The sequence below is a fragment of the Thalassophryne amazonica genome, chromosome 13, assembly GCF_902500255.1.
Source record: "Thalassophryne amazonica chromosome 13, fThaAma1.1, whole genome shotgun sequence".
In the NCBI taxonomy this organism is placed as follows: Eukaryota; Metazoa; Chordata; class Actinopteri; order Batrachoidiformes; family Batrachoididae; genus Thalassophryne; species Thalassophryne amazonica.
The window spans coordinates 72176216-72198888 of NC_047115.1; the positions used below are offsets into that span (position 1 = coordinate 72176216).

A 22673-nucleotide genomic window follows, 5' to 3' on the forward strand; every position below is an offset into this window, starting at 1 on the left:
TTACCAGGAGCAGTGACACATATGGTGTATTCATTCTCCACAGTGCCAGGGACTCTATTTGGAGTTCCATTCTCACAGGAAAACTCCACCTCTGGTACTGACTGATCATCCACTTTGTGTGTTAAGATAATAAAAAGCTTCTTGTGCTCCTAAAATAAAGAAAACTTTGAATTAATGTTAATTTTTCTTGGCAAAGTCACACTGCAAAAAAGTGGTGTCTAAAAACAAGATAAAAACAGTAAATCTGAGGGAAATGATATTTCTGCATGAACAGACAATTTCACTTGACAAGATGTCTTGATTTAAGATTGTTAAATCTAGAAATAAGCATGTATGGTAAGAACCAAATAATTTGCAGCGTACTAAGATCAATAAAAAACAACTTAAGATTTAGAAGTGTTAGATTGTTAGATTTAGAAGTGTTAGATTGTTTAAGGGTTAATTTCTTATTTTAAGTGTTTTAAGTGTTTCTTATTTTAAGTGTTGTACATATCAATCACAACATTATACCATAGTGCAAGACTTTCAAGACAATAATTTCACAACAGACAGACAGACAGATAGAAAGACAAAAAGATAGAGACAGATATTTGAAATGAGAACACTGCCATTTTTGCAATACACTGAAGATTTGGATTTATGAATTTATAATAAGCTGTATATGGGAAGAAACATTAACATTTTTAGCTTTTCTCTAGATATGTTAACACACAACAGAACCTCTTTTCTGTCAGACGATTCCTTGTTTTTGCAACAGGAATACTGGAACAGAGAGATTTTTCAGTTTTTCCAGTTGTGTCGTGTTTGACAATCTTTTATTCATTTACAAGCCCATGCCAGGAAAGGTTGGGATGTATGGAAAATGAAAATGAAATAATAATAATAAAAAAAAAACCATGCAGCGATTCTTTACATTGACTTTGACTTATATTTCATTGCAAACGGGATGAACCCGATATTTTATCTTTTTTCTGGCCAACTTAATTTTATTTGTTCATATACATCCATTCCTGTATTCCAGCCCTGCAACACATTCCACAAAAAAAGGTTGGAACAGGGGCAATTTAAGGTGAGGAATTAAATTAAAATATAAAATAATGATGGTATTTCCAATAGGTGATGTCAGCAGGTGATTGTGATCATGATTACATGATTATTTAATCAAGAACTAGACACTCTACGGGTTCTGCCTCTGAGATGGACTCTATACAAATAGCTTATTTTGCATTTTGTTAATTTTTTGTAAAATGTTTATGATTGCTAGAATGGCCCAAGCAGTGGGTCACCCTTCTGAGTCTGGTCTGCTTGAGGTTTCTTCCTCAAAAATGCCAGAGGGAGTTTTTCCTTACCACTATCGCCTATGTGCTTACTCAGGGAGGTTGGTAAGGTTGAAACTTACCCTTGTAAAGCGCTTTGTGACAGCTTTGTTGTGATTTGGTGCTGTGAAACAGTCTGATCTTAAAGCCTACCCAGATTAAATCTGGGACACTAAGAAGACAATTTCACCTGGATCTTGAGGAAAGCCAGAATGAGTGTGTGGTCAGAGTTCACAAGCTGGGCACTTCTACAGACCCTTCCAACCTACAAGAGTTGTAAGTGATGTTTGGTTATGCCACAAACTCCTCTGGGCTAAGCTCAATATGTGGTCTTAGTTTCTTTAAGCTATATCAATTCCAGGATCAGTTAGAATATTTCGCCATGGTATACGAAAAGCAGCAACATGTTTAGTTTTGTTAGTATTTCACAACACTGAAAAGGTTTTCTAGACAATCTGGCTTAACAAACAAAGTGTAATCTTTACAAGTCTCCAGACGTTCTAGTCTTACCCCACACAGAACTCTGTCAGGTTGAACAGTCAGGCAGCTGACAGGTGTGGCTAAACCAGTCTTCTTGCTTGTTGAGTTTTCTGTTCTCACAGGGTTTTCTGGGCTCATGACAGTGTCTTTGGTTTCTTCAGGCACTGTCTCTACTGTTGGAGCAGCAGTTTCTTCACATTCATCTGCATGTCGTCTGCCTTAGAAATGAAAATGATTAATTGTCATGACAGTGTTCTTTACACAATACTGCATATCTGAGTTCTGGATAAGTGGCTTCTATCAGGAAATACAGTTAAATCTAGTTCTTCTTCTTGCAAGAACTGCCACAGTATATCAGAGTGGAAAGTTTCACAATAATATTGAAGAGCAAACTAAGATTTCATTTGATGACATTTTCTCACAAATTCAGAGATCATTGTGTTCATCACAGCACTTAAAGCTCAACAACACTCCCTTTTTTAAAAAGGCACAAAACATACTTGGACTAGTTTCAGAAAAGTTGTTTCTAGGTCACGCGTCTAATGCTAACGCCCTCATTCTTTCATTACCCGAGGCCAGAATATGGCCATCGGCATTGAGAAGGCCTTATGTCTGTCTGTCTGTCCACCTGCCTGTGTTCAGTGTTGTGAAAGTGTAGGAACACGGACCCACAACAGGTGGCGCAAATGAACGGACAATGGAGGAAGTCAAATAACAACACTTTACTGTTGTGAATAGGCACAACAAACACAACGGATCACAACAATAGACAAAGAGGTCAATTCACAAGAATGTGTCACGTGGGCAGGCTCGAAGATAAGAGACATCTGTCCAAAGCAGAACCGGAACCACACGATTTCCTCCGCCACCGAACCCCGGGAATACTGGAGCCGCCAAGTCCCGAACTCCCAGTTGGCCACTGCCTCCGCGTGTCGGATCTGGTACTGCTGGTGAGGAACAAAAACAGTTAAATGTGGGTGCGTTCGCATCCAGCAATCCGTATGGAGAGAAAACCACCTCCATCTCTCGTTGGAAGAATGTCTGCTATTCAACACACAAAAGTAATAAAGGGTTACTGTCAAAAACACAGTCAGCTGAGTACGTTACCTTCTAGGTAGAGCGATATCTCGGCAAAGAGGTGGAGATGTCGTCTTGCTGTTATACCACTGAAGATCAGATGATTGGTGACAGCTGTCGTGGGTGATAAGTGACAGCTGTCACCCCGGCTGCTCCTGTGAGGCGGCAGTGCCCTCTTGTGCCTGGAGCCCGCACTCCAGGCAGGGTGCCCTCTGGTGGTGGTGGGCCAGCGGTACCTCCTCTTCAGCGGCCCACACAACAGGACCCCCCCCCTCAACGGGCGCCTCCTGGAGCCCGACCAGGCTTGTCCGGGTGGCGGCGGTAGAAATCGGCCAGGAGGGCCGGGTCCAGGATGAAGCTCCTCTTCACCCAGGAGCGTTCTTCGGGTCCGTACCCCTCCCAGTCCACCAGATACTGGAAGCCCCGGCCCATCCTACGGACATCCAAGAGCCGGCGCACTGTCCAAGCCGGCTCGCCATCGATGATCCGGCCAGGAGGCGGTGCCGGACCCGGAGCACAGAGGGGTGAGGTGTGATGTGGCTTTAACCGGGACACATGGAAAACAGGATGGATCCGCAGTGAGGCCGGAAGCTGAAGCCTCACTGCGGCCGGATTGATGACCTTAAGGATCTTGAAGGGACCGATGTAACGATCCTGCAGTTTGGGGGAGTCCACTTTGAGGGGGATGTCCTTCGTCGACAACCATAACTCCTGCCCTGGTCGATACGCAGGGGCCGGGGACCGCCGACGGTCTGCATGGACTCTTGCCCTCGTCCGGGCCTTTAGCAAAGCAGAACGGGCGGCGCACCACACCCGACGGCACTTCCGCAGGTGGGCCCGGACCGAGGGCACACCGACCTCTCCCTCAACCACCGGAAACAGCGGGGGCTGGTACCCCAGACACACCTCAAAAGGGGAGAGGCCGGTGGCTGAAGACACCTGACTGTTATGGGCATACTCGATCCAGGCCAAATGGGTACTCCAGGCCGCCGGGTGCGCGGCCGTCACGCAGCGTAGGGCCTGTTCTACTTCCTGATTGGCCCGTTCTGCTTGCCCGTTGGTCTGAGGATGATACCCGGACGAGAGACTCACCGTGGCCCCCAGTTCCCGGCAGAAGCTCCTCCAGACTTGCGAGGAGAACTGGGGACCGCGATCGGAGACGATGTCTGTTGGAATCCCATGCAGCCGGACGACGTGGTGGACCAGGAGGTCCGCTGTCTCCTGGGCAGTCGGGAGCTTCGGGAGGGCCACGAAGTGGGCCGCCTTGGAGAATCGGTCCACTATCGTGAGGATGGTAGTGTTGCCCTGGGACGGTGGGAGGCCCGTGACAAAATCCAGGCCGATGTGGGACCAGGGGCGATGAGGCACAGGCAGCGGCTGGAGCAGTCCCGATGCCCTGCGGTGGTCAGCCTTGCCCGTGGCGCAGGTGGTGCAGGCCTGGATATAATCCCGGACGTCGGCCTCCAGGGACGCCCACCAGAAGCGCTGCTGGACAACTGCCACAGTTCTTCGCACCCCAGGATGACAGGAGAACTTGGAGCCGTGACAGAAGTCCAGGACTGCAGCTCTGGCCTCTGGTGGGACCTATAGTTTGTTCTTCGACCCGGTTCCGGGGTCCGGACTCCATGCCAGGGCCTCCCGGACGGTTTTCTCTATGTCCCAGGTGAGGGTGGCCACGATAGCGGACTCCGGGATGATTGGTTCCGGTGGATCCGACGACTCCGTTTTGACTTCGTCTTCATGCACCCGGGACAAGGCATCCGATCTCTGGTTTTTGGTCCCGGGGCGATAGGTGATCCGGAAGTCAAAATGGCCGAAGAACAGTGACCAGCGGGCTTGCCTGGGGTTCAGCCGCTTGGCGGTCCTGATATACTCCAGGTTCCGGTGGTCAGTGAAAATCGTGAACGGCACGGACGTTCCCTCCAACAGATGTCTCCACTCTTCAAGAGCCTCTTTCACCGCAAGGAGTTCTCGATTGCCGACGTCATAGTTCCGTTCGGCCGGGTTCAACCTGCGGGAGAAATAGGCACACGGGTGAAGGACCTTATTGGTCTCTCCGCTCTGGGATAGCACAGCTCCTATCCCTGAGTCCGAGGCGTCCACTTCAACCACAAACTGGCGACTAGGATCAGGCTGCACCAGAACGGGTGCAGACGAGAAGCGCCGTTTCAACTCCTTGAACGCGGCATCGCACCGATCCGACCAGGTGAAGGGGACTTTTGGAGAGGTCAGGGCTGTCAGGGGGCTAACTACCTGACTGTAGCCCTTAATGAACCTCCTGTAGAAATTCGCAAAGCCGAGGAACTGTTGCAGCTTCCTACGGCTGGTGGGTTGGGGCCAGTCTCTCACCGCCGCAACCTTGGCCGGATCAGGAGCGACGGAGTTGGGGGAGATGATAAACCCCAGGAAGGACAAAGAAGTGCGGTGAAACTCACACTTCTCGCCCTTAACAAACAGCCGGTTCTCTAACAACCGCTGCAGGACCTGACGTACATGCTGGACATGGGTCTCAGGATCCGGAGAAAAGATGAGAATATCGTCCAGATATACGAAGACGAATCGGTGCAGGAAGTCCCGCAAGATGTCGTTAACCAAGGCTTGGAACGTCGCGGGGGCGTTGGTAAGGCCGAACGGCATGACCAGGTACTCAAAGTGACCTAATGGGGTGTTGAATGCCGTCTTCCATTCGTCTCCCTTCCGGATCCGAACCAGGTGATACGCATTTCTAAGATCCAGCTTAGTAAAGATCTTGGCTCCATGCAGGGGGGTGAACACGGAATCTAATAATGGCAACGGGTATCGGTTGCGAACCGTAATCTCATTCAGCCCCCTGTAATCAATACATGGACGAAGTCCGCCATCTTTCTTGCCCACAAAAAAGAAACCTGCCCCCATCGGGGAGGTGGAGTTCTGGATCAGCCCGGCAGCTAATGAGTCCCGGATGTAGGTCTCCATTGATTCGCGCTCAGGTCGTGAGAGGTTGTACAGCCTGCTGGACGGGAACTCAGCGCCTGGAACCAAATCAATGGCACAATCGTACGGACGGTGCGGGGGAAGGGTGAGTGCCAGATCCTTGCTGAAGATGTCAGCAAGATCGTGGTACTCAACCGGCACTGCCGTCAGATTGGGAGGGACTTTGACCTCCTCCTTAGCCTGGGAACCGGGAGGAACCGAGGATCCTAAACACCCCCGATGGCAGGTTTCACTCCACTGAACCACCACCCCAGACGGCCAATCGATCCGGGGATTGTGCTTTAACATCCATGGGATGCCCAAAATCATGTGGGAGGTAGAAGGAGTTACAAAAAACTCAATCTCCTCCCGGTGGTTTCCAGACACCACCAGAGTTACCGGTTGTGTCTTGTGTGTGAGTAAAGGGAGTAGGGTGCCATCTAGTGCCCGCACCTGCAATGGCAAAGGAAGCGCCACCAGAGGGAGCCCTACCTCCTTTGCCCATCTGCTGTCTAGCAGATTCCCTTCTGACCCCGTGTCCACCAGTGCTCGGGCTTGAAGGGTTAAATCCCCGCTCAGGATTGTGACTGGGAGTCGTGTGGCAATTTGTGTGCGTCTCACTTGAATGTCTTGACCCCCCCTTAGCCCAGTCTCTAAGGGCGAGTGTTGACGTTTTGGCCGTTTGGGGCAGTCTCTCTGTGTGTGCTCTGTTGAGCTGCAGAGTAAACACTCTCCACGGATCAGCCTCCCCATTTTGGCCCTGTGCGTTTCCCTAACAACGTCAACAGGGGGAGCTGTTGCCCCACAAAGCGCTGCGGCTGTGGAGCGTGGGGAGGGCGGCCCCTTTTCGAACCCGGAAGGGAGAGGGGCGGCGCGTATCCGGTCACGTCCTTCGCCTCGCTCCCAACGGCGTTCCTCTAACCGATTGTCTAATCGTATAACGAGATCAATAAGCCCGTCCAAATCCCGCGGTTTGTCCTTAGCCACCAGGTGCTCCTTCAGGACCAACGATAGTCCGTTTACGAAGGCGGCACGGAGGGCAGTGCTATTCCAGCCGGACCTCGCAGCCACGATGCGGAAGTCGACTGCATAAGCAGCTGCGCTCCGTCGCCCCTGTCTCATTGACAGCAGCACGGCTGAAGCGATTTCTCCTCTATTTGGGTGATCGAACACTGTTCTGAATCCCCTCACAAACCCATCATACATCAGAAGGAGCCGTGAGTTTTGCTCCCAGAGCGCTGTAGCCCAAGCGCGTGCCTTACCGCGAAGCAGATTAATCACATAAGCTATCTTACTAGCATCAGTCGCGTACATAACGGGACGTTGTGCGAAGACGAGCGAACATTGCATAAGAAAGTCCGCGCACGTCTCCACACAACCCCCGTACGGCTCCGGAGGGCTTATGTATGCTTCAGGGGAAGGTGGGAGGGGTCGTTGAACGACCTGTGGAACGTCACTGTTGCGCACAGGATCGACAGGAGGGGGAGCCGCAGCAGCGCCCTGAGGGCGCGCTTCCACCTGCGTGGCGAGAGCCTCCACCCTGCGGTTAAGGAGGACGTTCTGCTCGGTCATTAGAGCCAACCGAGCCGTAAAAGCGGTGAGGATTCGCTGCAACTCACTGATCATGCCTCCTACAGATGCCTGTGCGCCCTGCTCTTCCATTGGCCGTTCAACAGCCGGTTGACGCCCCTCGGGGTCCATGACGTTGGCCGAGATATCCTGTTGTGAAAGTGTAGGAACACGGACCCACAACAGGGGGCGCAAATGAACGGACAATGGAGGAAGTCAAATAACAACACTTTACTGTTGTGAATAGGCACAACAAACACAACGGATCACAACAATAGACAAAGAGGTCAATTCACAAGAATGTGTCAAGTGGGCAGGCTCGAAGATAAGAGACGTCTGTCCAAAGCAGAACCGGAACCACACGATTTCCTCCGCCACCGAACCCCGGGAATACTGGAGCCGCCAAGTCCCGAACTCCCAGGTGGCCACTGCCTCCGTGTGTCGGATCTGGTACTGCTGGCGAGGAACAAAAACAGTTAAATGTGGGTGCGTTCGCACCCAGCAATCCGTATGGAGAGAAAACCACCTCCACCTCTCGTTGGAAGAATGTCTGCTATTCAACACACAAAAGTAATAAAGGGTTACTGTCAAAAACACAGTCAGCTGAGTACGTTACCTTCTAGGTAGAGCGATATCTCGGAAAAGAGGTGGAGATGTCGTCTTGCTGATATACAACTGAAGATCAGATGATTGGTGACACCTGTCGTGGGTGATAAGTGACAGCTGTCACCCCGGCTGCTCCTGTGAGGCGGCAGCGCCCTCTTGTGCCTGGAGCCCGCACTCCAGGCAGGGTGCCCTCTGGTGGTGGTGGGCCAGCAGTACCTCCTCTTCAGCGGCCCACACAACAGTTCAGCATAAGTCCAGTCCTATTACTGCCAGGGTCTTCAAATTAACAGGGAACATTCAGACACAGACCGTGGACAAGTTCAAAAATGGCTAACCTTGACCTATTTTAAGAAGTCAGAAGGTCACATTCTGACAAGACAGTGCCAACCACGACAACCCCAATTCCAATGAAGTTGGGACGTTGTGTGAAATGTAAATAAAAACAGAATACAATGATTTGCAAATCCTTTTCAACCTATATTCAACTGAATACACCACAAAAACAAGATATTTAATGTTCAAACTGATTTTTGTTTTTATGCAAATATTTGCTCATTTTGAAATGGATGCCTGCATCAAGTTTCAAAAAAGCTGGGATAGTGGCATGTTTACCACTGTGTTACATCACCTTTCCTTCTACCAACACTCAATAAGTGTTTGGGAACTGAGGACACAACCCAGTCTCATGGCAAGTCGTGCTTCAGCAGCACAAAATATACATTAATCTATTGGTTTGTGATTTGTGACGAAAAGCACCTCATTTTCATCATGACAGCACAAATTCATTCTAATTCATTCTGTGATGGCTGCATGAAATTAAAAGTGAAGCGGGATGGTTATGGTTAGGGTGGGGGGAAGGAGTAATAATAGGTTATGTTTAAGGTTAGGGTTGGGGGTAGGAGTGGGGTTAGTAATAGTGAGTTAAAAAAAAACCCTGTCACAAAAATTTGACTCATTTTGTCACGGGAGCATGAACAAAAAAAAGTGTGACTGGGCTGGAGGACACTAATTGTGAGTGTCATGATTGGGTATAAAACAAACATCCCCAAAAGGCTCAGTGGTTCACAAGCAAAGATGGGACGAGGATCACCACTTTGTGAACAACTGCATTAAAAAATAGTCCAGCAGTTTAAGAACAATGTTTCTCAACGTTCAGTTACAAGGAATTTAGGGATTCCATCATCTACAGTCCATAATATAATCAGAAGATTCAGAGAATCTGGAGAACTTTCTACATGTAATACATTGAATGCCCATGACCTTCGATCCCTCAGCCGGCACTGCATTAAAAACCGACATCATTGTGTAAAGGATCTTACTGCGTGGGCTCAGGAACACTTCAGAAAACCATTGTCAGTTAATACAGTTCGTTGCTACATCTACAAGTGCAAGTTAAAACTCCACCATGCAAAGCAAAAGCCATACATTAACAACATCCAGAAACACCGCTGCCTTCTCCGGGGCGAAGTTCATTTGAAATGGACAGCCGCAAAGTGGAAAAGTGTGCTGCGGTCTGATGAGTCCACAGTTCAAATTGTTTTTGGAAATCATGGACGTCGTGTCCTCCAGACAAAAGAGGAAAAAGACCATCCAGATTGTTACCAGCGCAAAATTCAAAAGCCACCATCTGTGATGGTATGGGTGTGTGTTAGTGTCCATGGCATGGGCAACTTACACATCTGTGATGGTACCATCAATGCTGAAAGGTACATCCAGGTTTTGGAACAACACATGCTGCCATCCAAGCAATGTCTTTTTCAGGGACGTCCCTGATTATTTCAGCAAGACAATGCCAAGCCACATTCTGCACGTGTTCCAACAGCGTGGCTTCGTAGTAAAAGAGTTCGGGTACTAGACTGGCCTGCCTGCAGTCCAGACCTGTCGCCCATTGAAAATGTGTGACACATTATGAAGCGCAAAATACAACAACGGAGACCCCGGACTGTTGAACAACTGAAGTCATACATCAAGCAAGAATGGGAAAGAATTCCACCTATAAAGCTTCAACAATTAGTGTCCTCAGTTCCCAAACGCTTATTGAGTGTTGTTAGAAGGAAAGGTGATGTAACACAGTGGTAAATATACCACTGTCCCAGCTTTTTTGAAATGTGTTGCAGGCATCCATTTCAAAATTAGCAAATATTTGCACAAAAACAATAAAGTTTATCAGTTTGAACATTAAATATCTTGTCTTTGTGGTGTATTCAATTGAATATAGGCTGAAGAGGATTTGCAAATCATCAAATTCTGTTTTCATTAACATTTTACACAACGTCCCAACTTCATTACAATTGGGGTTGTAAATCACATGAGAAAGTTACTGCCTTTTTGCCTGTTTTTGCGCAGTGTTGCCTCTCTGCCTCCTCTCCACCAGTTGTGCATCAGTGAGATACTAGCCTAAGACAGGAAGCACTTAGACCATAAGGACTTGGACCTTGATTCTCCACCAAACATATCAGCATTGTTAAATGCCTCTGTCCAGCAACGTCATGGATTCATAAACTCTTCCCAGGTGTCTCTCAATTAAGGAGGGTTTACCATAAAATGTAAACCCCAGAAACAAGAAAGCATTATCTAAATCCAACAAAAATATCTATCTGATGACAAAAAAGGCTGGTTTCTACATAGAACTGATTAGGTATATGTAAAACGGTCTACCCAGCAAGGACAGAGATCTGACATTTCATCAAGTTTATGTCAGGTCTCACTTTTGTATTCGTCTCCTCCCACATTTCAGATATGTGGGCTCTGAAATCATGATTTAGAGATGGAAAGCAACATGACAAAGAAACATGACAATGGACACCAGGGTATGAGAAATGTCTTTTTAAACAAGAAGGGGAAAGAACCAAGCGACTTGCAAAAATGACACTTAGTGTATCTCTGTATCCCACTGATCACTGTATGTATAAAGGTACAGTAACAATAAAGGCTCTATTCTATTCTATTGCTCTCTAAGATTATTCTTTCAAATACAGATATCTGAAAAGTGCTTTGCTTACAACACAGCTACAGTCTCACCTTTTACAAAGTTATTGTATTACATGTCAAACAACGGATCCCACTTAATCTGTATTTTAAGAGCTCTGAATCTGATACCAGGTCAGGAGTCTGAGGAAAAACAGTGACTTTTTTCCGTATAAATGACCTCATCCTTTATTCCTACATAACATCAGAATTACAAGAGCTGATATAGTATGAATTATGGATTTCAGTTCAAGTGGAAATAAGCATTAAAGGTCCACTGGTGTCAGAATGACAAGAAGGAATCAGAAGAAACTGCTTATAATCTGAAACGTAATCTGTGTAACACCATGGTGATTGTGTTACTGTGTTTGGCTGCAAATGATACCAACAAAAATCAAACCGCAGCAGTCATCTTTACTCTCATTTTTTATGAGTTGCAGTAACTGATTTTAGACTTCTTCTGTGCACTCAAAACATTTATTTTCCTCAAATTTTGTTCACAAATCCATCAAGATGCTAATTAAACAGCATGATTATTGCACAGATGTTATTTGAACTGGTCATAATAAAAGGGCACTCGACAATGTTCAGTTGTTCTTGAAAAAATATCTTCATTAAATGAAGAAACTAGATGGTGGTAGTCGGGTTGGTGTGGTTACTGGTGGTCTACAGTTGTAAAACTAGTTGGGCAACACTGAAGGTGACTTGAAATGAACTGTGAAATGAACACTTACGTTATGGGCAACAACTATGGTGGGCATTCTTGGAGTCAACATGCCAATTGCACGCTCTTTCAACTCTTGTGACATCTTTGCCATTGTGTTGTATCATAAAACTACACATTTTAGAGTGGCCTTTTCCTGTGACCTGTCCATAGTACACTTGTGCAATAATCATGCTGTTTAATCAGCATCTTGATATGCCACACCTTCCAGGTGTCTGGGATATCTTGGTAAAGGTGAAGTGCAGACTAACATGGATTTCAAGAAATTTATACCCACATTTTGAGAGAAATACACCTTTGGTAGAGCTTCTTATATATTTTAATTCAATGCAAGAAAAACAGGAACAAAAACAGAAGTGTTGCACTAATATTTTTAAGTATAGATCTGCAATATTTATGTTCTACCCTTATAACAAAATGGATGAAATTAATTTTTCTCCCTCAAAATTCTACACACAACACCCTATAATGTCAATGTGAAAAAAGTTGTTTTATTTATGTATTTTAGCTCTTTGCAAATTTATCACAAATAAAAAACTAAGAAATTACATTTACTGTATGCAAGTATTCACAGTTTTTGCCATGAAGCTCAGAATTGAGCTCAGGTACATCCTATTTCCACTGATCATCCTTGAGATGTTTCTACAGCTTAATTGGAGTCCACCTTGGGTAAATTCAGTTGATTGGACATGATTTGGAAAGACACACACCTGTCTACATTTAAGGTCCCACAGTTGACAGTCAGCGCACAAACCAAGCGTGAAGTCAAAGGAATTGTCTGTAGACCTCTGAGACAGGATTGTCTCAAGGCACAAATCTGGGGAAGGGGACAGAAACATTTCTGCTGCTTTGAAGGTCCCAATGAGCACAGTGGTCTCCATCATCCATAAATGGAAGAAGTTCAGATCCACCAGGACTCTTCCTAGAGCTGACCATTGGGGGAGAAGAGCGTTAGTCAGGGAGGTGACCAATAACCCAACGGTCACTCTGTCAGAGCTCCAGCATTCCTCTGTGAAGAGAGGAGAACCTTACAGAAGGACAGTCTATGTAGCAATCCACCAATCAGGCCTGCTTGGTAGAGTGGCCAAACTGAAGCCACTCATTAGTAAAAGGCACATGGCACCACCTGGAGTTTGTCAAAGGGCACCTAAAGGACTCACCGACCATAAGAAACAAAATTCACTGGTCTGGTGAGACAAAGATTGAACTCTCTGGAGTGAATGCCTAACATCATGTTTGGAGGAAACCAGGCACCATCCCTACAGTGAAGCATGGTGGTGGCAGCATTACGCTGTGGGGATGTTTTTCAGCGGCAGGAGCTGGGAGACGAGTCAGGATTGAGGGAAAGATGAATGCAGCAATGTACAGAGACATCCTGGATGAAAACCTGCTCCAGAGCGCTGTTGACCTCAGACTGGGGCAACAGTTTATCTTTCAGCAGGACAATAACCCTAAGCACACAGCCAAGATATAAAAGGAGTGGCTTCAGGACAACTCTGTGAATGTCGTTGAGTGGCCCAGTCAGAGCCCACAACTGAATCTGACTGAACATCTCTGGAGAGATCTGAAAATGGCTGTGCACCGACGCTCCCCATCCAACCTGATGGAGCTTGAAAGGTTCTGCAAAGAGGAATGGGCAAAACTGCCCAAAGATAGGTGCACCAAGCTTGTGGCATCATATTCAAGAACACAAGGCAGTAATTGCTGCCAAAGGTGCATCGACAAAGTATTGAGCAAAGGGTGTGAATTCTTATGTACATATGATTTCTTCATTTTTTTTATTTTAATAAATTTGTAAAAATTACAAAATAAAAAAAAACTTTTTTCATGTTGTCATTATGGGGTGCTGTGAGTAGAATTGTGAGGGGAAAATTAATTTACTCCATTTTAGAATCAGGCTGTAACATAAAGTCTGGAAAAAGTGATTACCTTCTGGATGCACTGTATCACCTCTGCCAAGAGGGAAGAGGTTTTATGATCTCTTGTGAGATAGCTTTTTGTTTTGTTTTTTATTCTGCTTCTTTCATCTTAAGAGAAATGAGAATACAAAGCCAGACTTCCTACATCTCTCTGCTGTCAGTATTTATGGACCTAAGTGTATACCTGTAGCACTATACCTCAGTGTTGTGAGACATGTTATAAAATGTCATGATTGAGAGCAACAGATTGTATTGTGTTTGATGCTAAAATGGGATTTACTGTCATTCATGGACTCCAGGATGATTGAGACGTAAAGAGAAGGCTCGTCTTCAGTGTAGAGCTTTCTCCAGCTGGGCCAGTCCTCAAAACCGTCGGTCACCACGTCGTCCTCAGACACGCCACACAACAGCGCCACCACCCTGTGCGGAGGATGCAGGAGACTCTGCAGCGCTCCCTGCATTTTGGGGTCACCAAGAATGTCCAGAAATGCACTGGTGAGGATCAGCACAATGCATTTGCTGCTTTGGAAATTCTCAAAGTTGTACCCGTGGAGCTGATCTTCCGGACCCACTGCGTACAACAAAATAGACCTTTTGCGAAACATCTGAGACGCTTTCAACATCTGCCGCAAATATGTTGCCCATTCCTGTGCCTCAGAAGTGTGAAGAATTATCAGCTCGTACACGGAACCATCTGAAAAACAGAAGATATCACTGCATGATTAGCAAGACGTCCTCAAAAACATCAGGACTGTCTGACCAAAACACGCACACACCTGGAAAAACAAACCTCACCCAAACATCAGTGACCACTGTAAAATCAATCAGAATCCTATTTCCAGCTGAAAGGTCCCACTAACAGTGTGACACTGGGGATATTATGTGTTAGTTTCCACGTTGTGTCGTGTTTGCGGTGAGAATGCTCCACCACTATCTCAACTGTGGAATGTCTAGGTGAGTGTGGTTAGAGAACAAATGCCCGATCTGTTTGATATTTCAGCGTGGAGCCAACGTGGAGTTGTGCAAACACGGCACTGTGTCAACACCAGTCACAGTGATTTAGTTTGACTCATTACAGTATTTAATCAGGCCAACTTCATCTCTCTACATGCTAACTGGGAAGGAAACCTGACATGGATATTTCAGCTTTACCACTTCATCGGCCAGAAAGGTCATTTTTTATGTTATTGTTTTGTTTTTAATGGTTTAAGTTTCACAGGATTAAAAGTGTGAGGAAGAAATTCTACCAGGTGAGTTTTAACAGCACGAGAAGAGTGACATGCTCGAGATCACTGTTACCAAACTGTTACCAAATCAACCTCGCTGTTCATAAGCAGTGACACAGTGGAGTTAAAATGAACCAAACAACACGTAGTTGCCGTGTAGACTTTCAGTTTTAATTCATTTTAAAAAGTCCAATAAACATTTTTTTTTTTTTGCATTAACTGTTTAGGAGTTCTTACCGTTTGTCAAAGGTTGAATACGTGAACAATTCCAAGTCATTAAATATGTCTTGAGATTCATTTACATCATCCATTCATTTTCTATAATCCAGTTAATCCAGTTAAGGGTCAAAGGGGGGTTGAAGCCCATCCCAGCAGTCATAGGGTGTGAGGCGGGGTACACCCTGGACAGGACGCCAGTCTGTCACAGAGCCACATGTTCACACCTACGGACAATTTAAAGTTTCCAGTCCACCTAAGACGCATGTCTTTGGATGTGGGAGAAAGCCGGAGCACCTGCACAGTAAATTTTGCAGAGTAAAATATACTCTGCCAGGATAACATTTGGTCCTAGTCTACGAGGTCTATTAGAAAAGTATCCGACCTTATTATTTTTTTCAAAAACCATATGGATTTGAATCACGTGTGATTGTGTCAGACAAGCTTGAACCTTCGTGCGCATGCGTGAGTTTTTTCACGCCTGTCAGTTGCGTCACTCACCTGTGAGCAGGCTTTGAGTGAGGAGTGGTCCACCCCCTCGTCGTTGTTTCATTGCCAGGAAATGGCGGAATGATTTGGGCTTTTTTTCCATCAGAATTTTTTCAGAAACTGTTAGAGACTGGCAGCTGGAAACCATTAGAAAAATTTATCTGGCTTTCGGTGAAAATGTTACGGGCTTCACAGAGAATAAGGAGTGTTACTGTCGCTTTAAGGACAGCCCCCAGCGGCTGTGGGGTGCGCTGCACTCCGAAGCCGCCATCGACAGGCTGAGCGACCATTTCATTTCTAAATGGATGGCTGTCTGGATCCGTGACCATCGTGTGCCATTTCTCTGGTTATCACAAGAGCTGGACATCACCCATTTTCTGGCAGATTTCACTTTTAAGAAGAGATTTTGTCATGGAAAGCCGAGCGGAGGCTTCGCACATCACAATGGATTCGCTACTGGAGCGAGACAAAACCACCTCTGTTTTGGTCTCACAGGACGGCTTTGAGATGGCGTTCAGACAGCTGTTGGTGGTTTTTCCATCGAGTGATTATCCCAGAAATTGTGGATGTGCCTGGACATGCCAGAACATGTCCCGTGAGGCTTCATCACGGCGTTGCTGTGTGCCATGCGGCACCGCCGCGACGCGCGAAGCCTCTGCTCCTCTTTCCATGACAAAAACTCCTGTAACAGTGGAATGTGCCGTTCATTTCCAAACTGGACGCTGTGTTTTATCCGGGACATCGTCTGACTAGCACAGGAATTGTGAAAAGACGTGGACATCAGCACTTTTTCGGCACATTGAAACAGACGTGCGGAGGAATTCCGCGCGTTGCGGCGGTGCCGCATGGCGCAAAGCAACGCCGTGATGAAGCCTCACGGGACATGTTCTGGCATGTCCAGGCACATCCACAATTTCTGGGATAATCACTCGATGGAAAAACCACCGACAGCCGTCTGAACGCCTTCTCAAAGCCGTCCTGTGAGACCAAAACGGAGGTGGTTTTGTTTCGCTCCAGTAGCGAATCCATCGTGACGCGCGAAGCCTCGGCTCGGCTTTCCATGGCAAAATCTCTTGTTAAAAGTGAAATCTGCCGGAAAATGGTTGATGTCCAGCTCTTGTGATAACCAGAGAAATGGCACACGATGGTCACGGATCCAGACAGCCATCCGTTTAGAAATGAAATGGTTGTTCAGCCTGTCGATGGCGGCTTCGGAGCGCGGCGCGCCCCACAGCCGCTGGGGGCCGTCCTTAAAGTGACAGTAACACTCCTTATTCTCTACCAAGCCTGTACCATTTTCACCGAAAGCCAGATAAATTTTTCTAATGGTTTCCATCTGCCAGTCTCTAACAGTTTCTGAAAAAATTCTGATGGAAAAAAAGCCCAAATCATTCCGCCATTTCCTGGCAATGAAACAACGACGAGGGGGTGGACCACTCCTCACTCAAAGCCTGCTCACAGGCGAATGACGCAACCGACAGGCGTGAAAAAACTCACGCATGCGCATGAAGGTTCAAGCTTGTCTGACGCAATCACATGTGATTCAAATCCATATGATTTTTGAAAAAAATAATAAGGTCGGATACTTTTCTAATAGACCTCGTAAATAGAGTAAAATACACTCTTAATCTGTGACCTCTTAATTAAATATCTTAAATAAAATCTTAAATAAATTAACCTCTTAATCAGAGGTTAATTATATAGAGTGAAATAATCTACCATCTTATCAAATCAAGTATTTCTACTCCAATAAGAGTTGATTTTACACTGTGATAGAGTTGATTTAGCACTGTGATAGCGTATATTTAACTCTATTTGGACTGGGATCAAATGTCATCCCAGCAGAGTAAATTTTACTCTGCAACATTTACTATGTGGAGAGAAACCACACAAACACGGGAGAACATGCTAACTTCACACCACTAAGCCACTGTGCTGCCCTCATTTGCCTCAATCATTCAGAAATACAAACTGTATGGGACCATGTGAAATCGGTCTGGAGCATGCAGTTCTCAAAAACTGAATCACCATGTAAGGAGACGAGTGAGGGAAGCCACCAAAACAACACTGAAGGATTTATAGGCTTCTGTGGCTGTGACTGGATAAACTCTGCATAGAGCAACGTTTGTCTGTTAGAACACCAGTCACAGTTTCATGGTACCATACAGTAGTCTGATGCTTATATTTCTTCAGGACTGAACTGGCGGAATGTGGAACATATACCATGTTTGTACTGAGTGTGAGACACTCTGACACACTAAGCACATCCTGCTCAGTTGTGATAATGGTGACTCGGCTGCTGGTGTGAGCTAATATTTTATGTCTTTTAACACTCATGTTTCTATCATGGCCGCTCAGTGTGTGAAGGGTCTCGTACTCATTGCTCATTGGGTATGGGCAGAAATGTCTCACACCTGTCGCCACATCAACTTACATGTACATGTATCCATCCCCTGACTTGTTTAAAGAAAACTGGCTGTAAAGCTGATGATTTAGTTGTTAAGTATGATATTACTTTATCCAGTTGCTCTTGACTGTGTGTAATAACGTGGTTAATGTGATATTTTGTAAAACCCTCTGAACTGAAGCTAACTGTTTACATTACAAGCTCACGCTGATTGTAGAACAGAGGCAAAAGGACCCAAAATGATGCCAGTGTCCAAATACATTTGGACCTGATAGTATTATTAAAAACATATATAAAAGCGATTCCTGAAGTTTAATCTTTAACCTGTTCTTCTGAAGCAGGGACACTTTCAGCGCAATAAACTCATTTGCAGTAGAGCTGCTTTTACCTGTTTCACTTGATGCCGTTTCTTCCATGGCTGTGAAGTCTGGAAAAATTGCCCCCCTTCAAAAAAAAAAAAAAAAAAAAAAAGAATCACCTGATAAAGAGCTTCATTTGCCCAAAAACCTCCTTTTAGTTTCTCACATTTACTTGTTCCTCTTCGATGGACTGAAATTTTTAGCATCTACAGTCCTTTGCTCTCGTGTATTAATAGCAACACTTAGTTTCCTGATTTTGGTGGTTCTGCCCCACTTCCTGAAACAGTTGAAGAAGTAAGAAAATGCGCCACATTATGTCTGAGTGTGCAACACTTCTGTTCTCACCCTGAGAAGTGTGTCAGCGGGACTCATTAATCCAAAAGCTAAGGATATGACGGTTAATTATTCACAATGAAAAGTGAAAAGGAACTTGTAGCTGAGGGTCAACAGTCCTGTTTGTCTGTTCATGAAGACGCTGAAGGACAGCTAGGGGCACTGTTTCACCAAACCACATTTAATGTCAAAAGCAGTGGCAGACATAAAGCGTGAATTAAAAAAAAAAAAAAATACTTTGTAGCTGCTTTTTTCACTTGCTTTCTTCACTTTTCACAGGTCATTTTATCACCTCCTCCTTGACACGGGGCCTGTTATGGGCTAGCGCCAAATGATTAAAGAAATGTCATGTGGCTAAAACAATTTGCTTTTATTCAAAGTGGGTAAGAACATTATTCTTAGTTGTTCATAGTTTTGTTAGATATATTTGTGTGCTTATCTATTATTTTGTTTTCTTTGCTATTTCTTTTGGTATTAAGTAATTACTTTAGTTAAATGGTTATTTTCTTAGTTTGATATACTTTTAGTCTGTTATTTGTCTAAATGTGCATGTTGAACTGGTTTTACCACTTAGAACAAAGAGATTCAAGTTACAATATAAATCATAATATGTCCCGTTATCATATACCTATAAATGATACGCCAATATGATTGGATAAAACACTAAAGAATAAATAGCAATACACCCTTTTCGTGGACAGGTAATATTTTTCATACCACCTGAGTAATCAGCCAATCCGAACAGCGGAGCGGTGCCACGACAAAGGGGCGTGGTCAGAGGAACTGTGAAATACTGGTGAGTCACATGTCCAACCTCGTAGGTTGATCGTTAAAATTAAATTTGTTAGTTCTAAAAGCCATCATAATTATTTATAGGAAAATGTTCTATTTTTTTTCTACTAAGGTTTGAACTTTGAGTGTTTACACAGGAGAGAAAAGTGAGAAAAAGTTCATGCCTGTTTGAGAAAAGTCTATAAAGTGTGTAGTGAGGGGTTTTACAGCCTTAAAACATCTATAATAATTGTACAAAATAATGCTGACTACTTCACGGATTTCGCCTATCGCGGGTTATTTTTAGAACGTAACTCCCGCGATAAACGAGGGACCACTGTATATGATAAAATCATTATCAAGTTGTTTTACCAATGAATATGGCTTTATACACCCTTCAGAAAACCATACACCCTGAGGCTCTTTACAGGGTGTAAAAAGCCATATTCATTGGTGAACAACTTGATAACTGATATTATCAAGCGGGATATGGGCAGGGGGCGGTACCTCCCTTGAATGCCCATGGGACCAATAAGGGATTTTGCGAAATATGGCCCACCTTTGTCAGACCCATGTTAGGTTTTATAAAAAGTGTTTTAGTCCTTTGTTTGAGGTTCTGAACAGATGGATCTCCTACGAGAGAGACGTTCTTCAGAATCCAGGCCTGTTTTTCCACTGTGACTTTGAATAAATTTAAATTGAGAACTAGTTTGAGTTTGTAAGGGACAATTTTACAATAAGAACTGGGTGAAATTAACAGTTTAAACAATTACACAGTAGGTTTAATTATTGGTGTAACTACCTAGTTAGATATCTTTGATGAAACTGGTATAATTTATGAAATTGGTATCATTTATGGATACATTGTGTGGCTGAAGGAAACTAAATAAAACTGCATTCTCCTGAGCACATACTCCACCTCTTCATTAAGTTTCATAAAAATTAGTTCATTAGATTTGGAGTTATCCCACCAGCAAACAAGCAAACAAATGGGTGAAAAGATCCCAAGGTATCAAAGCGCTATGGTTGTTACTCCCATCATCACAGAAGTTTATGGTGTCGTACAGAGTTAACATGAAGTCTGTTTCAACACAGAAAACAGATTCAGGGTTCTCTCATTCTCACAAAGATACACACAGGCCCAACCATGTCAGTTTACCTATTGTGTCGCTAGCATGCTTCTGTTTTTCCACTTCCTTAACAAGGTGGCGTGTGTGTGTGTGTGTGTGTGTGTGTGTGTGTGTGTGTGTGTGTGTGTGTGTGTGTGTGTGTGTGTGTGTGTGTGTGTGTGTGTGTGTGTGTGTGTGTGTGTGCGTGTGTGCGGGGGGGTTTCATGATGTAAAATCACAACAGTGATACCAGAAGTTCAAAGGAGGGCACAAATTTAACTAAAGCTAAAGAATCTCTCTGCACAGTTATATTAACATACTGAATGGTTTAATGCAGAATTATCCCCGATTACTGTTAGAAATCTCCGAAAGTACAGTTATTAAAATATATGACAATTCAGTTATACATTTAATCAAAATTCATTCATTCATACTTGTCCTGTTGCTGCTGTCTGCAGTAATGATGAAGGGACACTGACTACGTTTACATGCCGTTAATATTCGGGTTAAGGTCAATATTCCGGTTTCTGAATCATTAGGAATAACCCATTTACATGCTTAAGTAGACAGAGTTACTCCTGTATACATGGTCACTGGTATCATTTGGAATATCCCCATCTAAACAGCGATGCATGGACAACATCCAGACGCACGGAGAACGTCATGACGCAAATATGCGTCATTTCCGTTTCTTCTTCCTCTTTCTACCGTCAATAAAAGACGTTATATTCATGTCTTTCACGATACTAATGAAGTATTTGGTTTCCTCCTCGCTCCAAAAGTGTGGTGCTGTGCTTCGCCATGCTTGTTTACCTCAGCTTCTGTGGTGTCCTGTGGGTTGCACGCGCCGCATACAAGTAGTTGCCGTACTCAAAAGGCCAAGATTCCTTGCGGATAGGACATGAACAGAACACAAAATAATGTTCCTTTCTATGGGGATATCCCGATGCGCATTTATATGACCTGATATTCGGGTTAGAAAAGGAGTAACCCAGCGGTCATATTCAGTTTTTTAAAAACTGGAATATGAGCATATTCGGGTTTTTGCGGGTGTTTACCTGGCCGTGCGCAACCGGGTTATTGCTAATATTCCGGTTATGAAAGGGTTATTGGCTGCATGTAAATGTAGTCAATGTCAAAGGCCATAACTCCATGAAAAGACTGCTAATTTCTTAAAAAGAAACAAATGTAGTTGAGAAAACTAGTAATTGGAGGACCTTCTGTCCAGTATTCTCTTCCCGACACCCTCAATCTCTTCCTTGCTTGCTTCCATAAGCAGCAGAGAAGAGCCCAGCCTGCTGAAAGAATCCAGCCTGAGGAGGAGCCGACACTCTCTCCTCCAGCAGCGCCAGGTGAGATCCACCTTGAAATGGCTCAACACCATCAAAGCAGCTGGACCAGATGGAGTGACAGCCTGCTTACTGAAGACCTGCACTGACAGGCTGGCTGGGGTGTTCACGGATATCTTTAACCTCTCCCTATGACAAGCTGCTGCACCCATCTGCCTCAAAAGGATGACTATTATTCCTGTGCCCCAAAAAGCCTGTTGTCACAACCCTCAATGCCAATAGCCCTCACCCCGGTCATTATGAAGTGCTTTGAGAGGATGGCATTAGCACACATCAAAAGCAGCATCACTGCAGACTTGGACAACCATCAGTTTGCATACTGGGTGAACAGATCTACAGAGGATACTGTCTCCATTGCACTTCACACAGCCCTGGCCCACCTGGAGCAGCCAAACACATATGTCAGGATGCTCTTTGCAGATTTTAGCAGTGCATTTAATAATGTAATCCCCCATAAACTGGTCCATAAACTCACCAACCTCAGACTCTCCACGGATTATGGCTTTCCTGACCAACAAACCAGACATCTGACACCATAACCATGAACACAGGCACACCACAGGGGTGTGTGTTCAGTTAGGGACTCTTCACTCTCTTCACCCAGGACTGTGTCCCCACTCACTCCTCCAACATCCTGATAAAGTTTATTACCATGGTAGGCCTTACCAGGGACAACAACGAAACCTGGTACAAGGCAGCGGTCAAACACCTGACAGAGTAGTATGCAGACAATGACCTGGTCCTCAATACCACCAAAACCAAGGAGGTCATCATAGACTTCATGTGGACCAGGAGAGTCTTACA

The 22673-nt window shown here is 45.0% G+C and overlaps 1 protein-coding gene across 1 annotated transcript in view; it reads right to left on the reverse strand.

Moving 5' to 3' along the window:
• pik3ap1 (phosphoinositide-3-kinase adaptor protein 1) overlaps nt 1-18575 on the reverse strand; it is a 78609-nt gene extending 60034 nt beyond the window's left edge. Inside the window, exons 1-4 of the mRNA XM_034185179.1 lie at nt 18337-18575; nt 13891-14304; nt 1827-2014; nt 5-149 (exon numbers count right to left, since the gene is read on the reverse strand). Coding sequence (XP_034041070.1) covers nt 5-149; nt 1827-2014; nt 13891-14304; nt 18337-18364 — 775 coding nt within the window. The 5' untranslated portion in view covers nt 18365-18575. The remainder of the gene's footprint in view (nt 1-4; nt 150-1826; nt 2015-13890; nt 14305-18336) is intronic.
• Between the last annotated feature and the right edge of the window lie 4098 nt (nt 18576-22673).